This window comes from Benincasa hispida, chromosome 2 (assembly GCF_009727055.1).
Source record: "Benincasa hispida cultivar B227 chromosome 2, ASM972705v1, whole genome shotgun sequence".
Classification (NCBI taxonomy): domain Eukaryota; kingdom Viridiplantae; phylum Streptophyta; class Magnoliopsida; order Cucurbitales; family Cucurbitaceae; genus Benincasa; species Benincasa hispida.
In genome coordinates, this window is record NC_052350.1 from 480,109 (window position 1) to 489,352 (window position 9,244).

The following is a 9,244-nucleotide window of genomic DNA, read 5'->3' on the forward strand; positions in this document are numbered from 1 at the left end:
AAAAAAGAAAACATAGGTGATATAATCTCTTATCTATAATGTAATCTCTCTTATATATAGTTGAGTTGACACTATCTTGTCTCTTATTCCTTGTTATTGTTATGTTACTAAAAGAAAATTGTTTTTCACTTTTTTGCTTTTACCCTTTAATTCTTTAATAGAGAGTATGCTATGTACTATGGAGTAAAAAATAATGATCAAAAGTCGAAAAGCATTCATAGTGACTAGTATATATAATAAAAATCTTCAAGTACACTCTAGAATAAATATATTTGAAAAGAAAAGTAATTAAATACTTTCTCAGGAATTGAGTATAATTTATTTTCAGAATAAATATATTTACTAATATATATATATATATATTATTTTCTTTTATCTCTCTTGTTGTCCATTTTGTCTTTGTTTTCATGTACTGATTTGGTGGTTGAATATATTTTCCTTATTTATTGCAAGATTTGACTGGGCTCGCTTTCTTTTTTTTACCGTTGCTTTCTTTCGTTATGTTTTGTGGGATCTTTTCCTTTTGTAGAAAGATATATTTCCCTCGCTTGTTGTGGTTAGGGTAAGCCGCTTTTTGTGATTTGGAAGAAGAAAATTCTGATTGAAGGTGTTGTGGAATGTTTCCATTGTGAAGACACCATTTTATCTGAGTTGCTATCTTGTGTGAGAAACATTATTTGAATTCATTTAGTTTACGTAAAGAATGGTAAAGTTAAGTGGTGATTCAACTAGACGGTGAAAAGAGTGGTAAAGTTTATATGCATGATGACATCAGATTTAGGAGCCTGAATCTGTAGACTCGTTTATACGAAACATTGCACTTATGGGAGCTTAACTTTCTCACTAGTAGTTAGCTCTGTGTAATTCTATTCTTGATAGTGTTACTATCAATTACTTGTTAATTGTAAACGCTTATCATCACTGGTGAAACTCTTTTCATCTAGGCTAAAAGTCTCCCAAACGTAGGTGTGGTTATATTGAACAGGGTTACAATTTTCTTGTGTCCTTTACTTATTTGTGGTTGTTGTTACTAGCTTTTATCGGGAGCATTTTATATATTTGGCTTAATTTGCGTTCATCTATTTTTCAATATATATATTTTTAAAATACATTTTTAATGAGTAAAAAGAAACACTTTATAATTATACTATAATCATACACTAATAACAACAACAATAATGATAATAATAATAATAAGAGTAATGAGTCTTAATAATCTATTAAAATGTTTTCTTTCCACCATAATATAATTGGACTGTTTAACCATTTATCTTTGATCAAGAAGTTAGATTTCCATATCTCCTAACTCTAACTCGACATGTTGTTTTAAAAAAAAAAATGAAATAAAATAGACTTTTTTTTCTTATTCAGACTTCAATTTATGTGAGAATAAAGATCAAATCATCCATTCTTGAAGTCGTATTTGCTTAATAAATGTTATATATCCACAGTGCTATGCTTAGGTTTGCTTGACAAACACCTCTAACGGTTGAACATCTCATATTGAAAAAATTATGGTACTTGACAATCTTAATAAGATATATGTGATACTCCTGTGTCAATCTGTTTTGGAATGAACATGTGTTATCCAATAATTTCATAATCATGTCATATACACTCATAACATAGAGGAAGTTCATTCTTTATTTTTCAGCTTCTCCATTAACACAGTGGTAGCAACATGAAAGAGAGAACTGTAATTTTACATGGACGAAACTACATGGAAGAAGAACAACAGATTCCCAACTAAAAAACTACACTAAATCAAAGCTTACAAGGATTCATCATCATCTCCCTTCTTCTACCTCACTTCTCAACATCAGAGCTAAAAGAAGGAGCTACAAACACAGAAGTATAAACTTTAGAACCCCCAAAAGAGAATCCACACCCACATCCTTTATTATTATCATTCTTATTTTCAACCAAATTCGTTGAAGAACAGAAAATAGTATCTTCAACAACCGAATCAATCAACCCATTATTTCTCGTTATCTGCTGCTGATAATCAGCTGTTGATCTCAAACGGCTTCTGTTCTTCATGATGGCATGTTGAAGCAAACGGCAGAGCTTAGGACTATGTCCAAACAAGGATCGACTTTGTTCTTCATTAATGGTGGAAGAATTGAAGAAGCCATGATCGTGATCATCATATGGGAAGTTTGTCTTTGCGGATCTTCCTCTTAGAAGCCTTGCAGCTCTGTCATAAGCCATGGCAGCATCTTCAGCTCTGTTGAAAGTGCCAAGCCATAGCCTAAGCTTCTGTGAGGAAACTTTGATCTCCGCAACCCATCTTCCAGAAGGGCGTTGTCTCACTCCAAGAAACCTTCTTCTGCCATGGTTGATCTCTTGATTATTAGGATTGGAATTTAAAGGATTTGGAGGCTGAGATGAAGGATTGGAGCTCTGGGTAGCAGCCATTAATGGAAGAAAAGGTTTGGTTGGCAGCTAGGTGTCAGCAAAATAGCATCCACTGCATATTATAGGCTGCAAAGGAATTTATAGAATGCTTCCAACCAAAAATTAAATGATTTATTTATTGTCTTATTGGGAGGTTCCTTCCCTTGGTTTGGGATCAGATCATGTGCATTTGGCTCCATGATTAAAATGATTTTGATCATTTTTTATAGTGTATCATTTTAATTTTTCTTTTACTAAACATATCAATTCAGGAATATTATTGTACCTATAAAAATTACTAATGGGTTGCGTATGAACAGTTGATTTAAGAAACAATAAAGAAAAAGCATATGAAAATAACAAAGTACAGTCTTGTTTTTACTATTATTATTATTATTATTTTATTTCCAGAACTAGTTTTTATAAACTCTCTTACAAAAATAAGTTTATAAAAAAATATGTGTATTGAAGAGTAGGAAACTTTTTTGTTGCTCACCACTAAAGTTTTGATGGGTAGAGAGAAAAGGAGGGAAGAGAAGCATTTTCTTTCCATAAAAAGCTTAGTGGTGGCCAAGCCCTTAGTAGGACAATATTTTCCTTTTTATATTCAAGAACAGGTTCTTATTTTTAGAAAAATAGACTATGGTTTTTTTAGAAGACAAAACTTGGCTTCCAAATAATCTCTACATTCTTTATTAACAAAATATAATGGAAAGGAATATTGTTAGTTAGAGACCCTCTATTTAGTTATGTCTACTGGATTTTTCAAGTGTTTAAAAAGAGTTTTTAAAAATACATACATACATACATACATACATATATATATATATATATATAAAAAGAAGTTTCTAAGCATTCCAAATAGATTTAAAAACCTTAAATGCAGTTCTATATTTTTATATTTACCTAAGAAGTACTAAGATACTAGACAAAGTCCAAAATTTGTTGTAATGACATTGAAGAGATCAAAGTTACTAATGAACCTAGACCTAGGTAAATTGATTATTGTTGCTGGCTAAAGAGCTGATCACCTTTGTGATGAAATTAATTTGTATTTGATTTAGAGGGATGACCAGAAGAAAATATAAATTGGCAAAATAATTCATCCAGGCACCAATAACTTTTGGCATATGGGTCCCTTCTCTCTGTACTTGCTAATTTGGACAAGCAAAAAACCTAGACTGGTAGGACAACCTAAGTACTTGCAGATTGACACCTTGAAGAAGTTACCTTAAAACCTTCAGCTATTTTTGTTGGATAGTGTAAGAACACAATGAACCTATGTTTCTCTTCAGATAATTTATCATTTATTAATAATCAATTAATCAAGATGGATATTGATAATGGAAGACTTGCTTGGATTTATTTTCTAAGTACTTAAAAATATATATTTTGAACAAAAATGTTTTTAAGCACTTAGAAACCCAATTCAAACATATCAAAATAGTGAAGGATGGAATTTAATTAATTTAATCTAAATCTAATATAAATTTAAATCTGAATTAAATTAATGTAATTGCGTCAAAATTTACCACATCTTGAGGTTTTTTTTTTCAACATGGATTTTGCTGTTCACTAATTTCAAATGTCTCTAGTGGCTTCATTTATTATCTATAGAAGAATGTAATTTAGAAGTAGAAATATGGGGAAATTTCAAAGAAAAAAAAAAGGTTGATGAGGGAGAGAGGAAATTGGTTAGAAAACTTACAACTTGCCAAGTTGATGAGCTGGGGTTGATCAATATTATAGTTCAAGTAGTTGGAGAAAGCTCCAAAGCAAATTAGGAGACTGACAAGCTATATGTCAATAAATGAATGATTATAATAATTAATTGTTGTTAATTCAGATAAATACCTTGAGAGTATAATTCCAACAGCTTCCAAACAAAACTCCCACCTCAAAAGCCCAAAAACAGACAGGACCCTGGTGTTGTTTTCTTACTTTGTGCTCATCTTCACCTGCTTTCCTTCAAAATTTGAAACTCCCCACCTGCTTTCTTCACCTGTTCTCTGACTTTGTCACCTAGTGAGAGTCTCCCTAAGAACATGCTCCTTGTTAATTACTTTTGAAGGTATTTTTAATGGGGAAGTAAAATAAAACAAACCTTAGTGTATGAATGTAAAAGTGAAACAATCATATGATTGGCTAAGCATAAAAAATTTTGAAGATGCTCGTATATTGTCTGTTTACATTCTTTTAAATATTTTTATTGATCTCATTTTCAAAGAGATTAACTTTACAAAGTTGGACATGTGTAGTAATAGAGTCTCAACAGCATCGTTGATTTGGCAGGTTCATGGGGGTGTCCCCACACATACAAGAAGGAGCTAACGCAGATTACATTTGGGGCCACTTTTGATCTATGGAGGGTTCATGATCTAATCAAGATGTCCTCGCTTTACCTCCAAGACCAATCAGGCGTTCAAGAACTAAGAAGCTATATTTAACTTTCAATTCCCACATATAAACAAAGATGAATGCAATAGAAGAGTTTCAAGGAACGAAAACTAATAAGAACCTCTATACTTTGTGCTAAATGTGTTGCTAGAAAATTTCACTATTGAAATTGTTTTGCAAGCATAATTTATTTTAAAGGGGTATTTAGGGCGATGAGTTGAGTTCTAAAGTTTGAAGTTAATATGTTGAAATTAGAAAGTTCGTGTTTGTGGTGTAGAGTTGTAAGATGGAATTCCTCGATAAATGTTCAAACTTCAATAATAAACACTATTAAAGTTGAGTTAATTAACACTAACTTATGAAGTTGGTTGGCCAAATACCCCTAAGGGGGTGTTTGGGGAAAGGACTATCCTTAGACTATAATAAGATAACCATCTCTTGCTACAGTATATACTATTTTGTGTTCCCCAATTAGCTACAATCAACACTATTTCAAAACTCTCATTTGCTACCGTTTTTACTATTTTACATTATTCATTATTTTTTTATTCTTTGTTACCGTGTTTATTATTTCCTTCTCAAACTAAAATAGTTTACACCTCAAACACATACTATTATAACTCAAATTAAAATAATCTACATCCCAAACACAAACTATTATAACCCAACTATAATAGCCTAGGATTACAATAATCAACTCCTTGCCTCAAACGTCCTCAAGTGTTTATACTTTAAGCCTTTGATATGACTTAATTAGGATTAATATTTTAGTATGTATTTTTTGAGTTATGGGTGGAAATGTCCTTTAGCTAACTGCCTAAACAAAATAGGTTTAGGGATTTTGAATGGTATGCTCGATTTTGTAATTCCAATGGCCCGGGCTTTTCACCCATCTTTTGTAAATTTCATACATCAACAAAATTTGTTTCTTATAAAAAAAAATAGTATGCTCGATTTGATTTCTAGAAAGAAATTCTCTATGTTTGATGACTAAGCCTCATCATCATACATTTGCAATTCTTGATATAGAGTTGCATGTTTGGACATTCAAGTAAGTCTAATCAACTTGCTTATGGAGAGTTCAAACCTTGAATAGAAAACTAGTTCTCCTCACGTTCTAGTGATAATCAAGAGTTGTCATAACAAAAGTGTTCCTAATTTTAAATTACTGGGGTTTTCATAGTTGATTTACATTGGACCACTTTTAATTATTTTTGGGTTTAATTGGTTTCCCAAATACGAACGCAAAAGCTCCCTTTATTACAGCAAAAACAGCTCTCTGCTCATTTTCAATACCTTTTCCTGCATTGGTCTGAAGTAAACCAAATTCAACCATCAAATTTTACCTGAACTGAACTGAAATTCAGGTTCATGTGCCACATCTAATACTATCCCTCCTAAGAACATGCTACAGAGTTCTGTAAAATTTACATGTAGCATATATTTTCAGTAAATGAATATGAGCCAATAGAGAGTACATACATTGGATGATGAAGCAAAGGGATCCGAACCCATCGAAAAGAGAGAGTGATACTTTTACTCTTTTTTGCCTCTGATGAATAAGCGCGAATCCCTTACAATCTTTATAATAAACGTCTTCTTCCTGTCTTTTTCTCCTGCACACAATTTTAGTGATCTTTGGCCTTTGGTTATTTGAAGACTTGGAATTCCAGATGTTCAAGGCCCCACCTCCCATACTCATTTTCTCAGACTTTCATCAATATATTACAGTACGATGTAGATGAGAATTTCCTTTTCAGAACTAAGATAGCAAGCAGAATATTTTTCTAGAATGCAGCACAGTTATGACCATTGTCGTGCCCTTACAGCTTCGTTTTTGTTTTTACTTCAATGGCCTTTCTAGCAGAATTCAGCAGTTTTAGGAATTGGCATTGTTTGAAATAAGTAATGGAACATAGTTTTCTGTAGTCAATAAGAAAGTCATTAATCAATTGAATTGACAAATGCTTCCTTGAGTTTTCTGAGAGCCTCATTTGATCGATCCTTAACATATACAACACTCAAACCAGAGTAAACTATTTTATGGTAGCCATAAAGTCATGGATATGACTGATATATGTGGACTTACTAAATAAGGGATTATTTCGTTTCCGATAGTCATTTATTTAATGGGTGGATAGGCATATACTGTAGATCGGAATCATGGAAGTATCATTTCTACAAACTTAAATCCCCAATTCATGAAATGCATTAGAGGTTTAAAGGGTCTACATTTTCGAATTGTAAGTTGTACAACGTGAAAACCAATGTACTTTAATCACTTTCCTTCTACTTTAGACTAAAAAGAGTTGGGATGTGAAAGCTACATAATGATGCTGAAGTAAAAAACTTATGGTTCAATGCAGTCGAGAGAATAAGAAACATGATTGAAGACCTTAAATTGCAATAAGAAAACCTCTGAAAGAACGCACCAAAATTTGTAGCCCCTTTGTGCGAGTTCTCAATAGCCAGAGCCAAGGAGGATTTTGTTTAAATCATCCATCAGATTTCGAAATCACGTCGACTAGCTGCACGCCATGGAGTCTCATTGACGGCAGAGATTTATACTTTGACGGTAAAATCTCCTTTGTACTTTGGTGGTCTTGGCGAACGCATTTCCAACGAAGCGACTGGACTATGAAGGTGTTCCAATCCCTAGATTTGTAGGACCAAGAAGAACTTTTCTGAACAAAAATCTTGCCCTTCAATTGGCGATTTTACGAAATTTGCAGACCAAATGCCCACACTCCAACTATCAAAGCGAATCGATTCCAACACCTAAATGTAATTGAAATCAAGAAGGTCAATCTAAAATCTTAACTTCATCTAGTAATGCTTCGTTAAACCTCAGGGAATTAGGGCTACCAGGGACTTGCAAGCTCAGAAGAAAAGCAACGAACGCTTACATTACTTGAAGTTGCAAGGTTGGAGGAGCAATGTGAACGAAAACTTCGGAGCTCCAATTGCATATTGCAGGCAAACGCGGGAAAATGGATTGCTTTCGGTTAAAATACATCCAGTCTAGTTTGAAGTTCGCTAACCGCCGGTCTGAACCTCGTGATTTTAACGGATTTTAAATCATAATAGATTTTTCAAATTAATTTAAGTTGAATTTTGTTGTTTAGTATTCAAATAAAGAGAGTGATTTTAAAATTTAAAATTATTTTAATTTCTATTTTTACTTAAAAGGAAATTAATTTAAATAACAAAATTACTTAAAATATTTATAAATAATCTCAAAATATCACAACATAGACTACTATCTATATCTTTTAGTTCACCTTAAAGCATTTCCAGTAAACTAAGGAAAGACTCTGGCTAAGGCATTTAGACAATGATAGTCTATGAAGCACAGATACTTTATGTGAGGCAGATACGTATCGGATATCGATACTTCCAGATGATTTGACGTATCTATACTTCCAGATACTTTCTAGATACGTATCTATTTCTATGCGTATTTTTTTTTTAAGGAAAAAGACAAGTAACTCATTTAATCTTTTCTCATCTAAAATTAGACAACCTATTTAAAAAGCTCACAAAACTAAAAGAAAAAAATAGACTAGAATCATCTAATATCCATCTTCACATTTGAGTCATCACAAAGTCTATCAAAATATAAACCATTTGGATATCTTCAACAATAAGTTCTTCATTTATCTTCATACTTCTCCCTCTAATCTTCTTCTTCTTCTTTGCAATATGAGTCACTTTTCTATTGCATTTTATTAACTATTGTACTTCAACATCTTAGATGTTGCTTTTTTTGTACTGTATTTCAGTATTTGTATTCTATTTTGTGCTATTGTTATTAACTTGTATGCTAAATTTATCTATATCCTAGATTTTTTTTAAAGAAAAAGAAAATATATTTTCAACGTATCAGTATCCTCGTTTTTTAGAAATATATATTAAAAAAATATAAAAAGAAATGACGCATCCTTAAACGTATCCGTATCGTGTAGCCGTATCTGTATCTGTGTTTCATAGATGATAGTAGTCTACTGTATTGTTTTATTTGTATATATTTTGGTTCATTTTCTTATATTTGAAAATAACTCTTTACTTAAAAAATTTTTTTTAACTACAATAGTCGAATCCTAGGATTTCATAAGATTTAGAAGTAATTACTGATTTATCCTTAACATATTCTAATTTTCAATTAATAAATCATAGTTAAAAGTCTATATTAGTAAAATCTTAATTTTCTTTTCTTTTTTGGTTGTTATAGATTTAAAATACAAAATTTTAAAGATTTCGTTCAAATCTTTCTCCTCATTTCAAATTACAGGATTTAAAATCATTTCTTACACTTTCTTGAATCCAAACGGAGGGTAAATTCTAGTTCATATAATTGTTCTATTTTTCTATGATAAAAAATATCTTTTTGGTCCCTAGGTTCTAGTTCCTAAGTTTCAAAATGTTATGCATTTAGTATTTAAGTTTTGAG

General features: G+C 31.6%; 1 protein-coding gene across 4 annotated transcripts; it reads right to left on the bottom strand.

Annotated features, from left to right (window-relative positions):
* Positions 1 to 1,580: 1,580 nt before the first annotated feature.
* On the bottom strand, positions 1,581 to 7,832 carry LOC120070949 (ethylene-responsive transcription factor ERN1-like). Of its 4 annotated transcripts, XR_005480089.1 has the most exons (5): positions 7,701 to 7,832; positions 7,227 to 7,572; positions 4,252 to 4,434; positions 4,106 to 4,185; positions 1,581 to 2,484 (listed from the first exon to the last, which is right to left on the bottom strand). XR_005480089.1 is itself a non-coding variant. In XM_039022883.1 (4 exons), exon 4 carries the CDS (start codon positions 2,416 to 2,418, stop codon positions 1,807 to 1,809), a length of 612 nt encoding a protein of 203 aa, XP_038878811.1. In that variant the 5' UTR covers positions 2,419 to 2,484; positions 4,106 to 4,434; positions 7,227 to 7,572; positions 7,701 to 7,832; the 3' UTR covers positions 1,581 to 1,806. The 4 variants fall into 4 exon arrangements, 1 of the variants encoding a protein (XP_038878811.1); XR_005480088.1 differs by having other exon boundaries at positions 1,581 to 4,185; XR_005480087.1 differs by adding an exon at positions 6,277 to 6,410 and having other exon boundaries at positions 1,581 to 4,434.
* Positions 7,833 to 9,244: the final 1,412 nt, after the last annotated feature.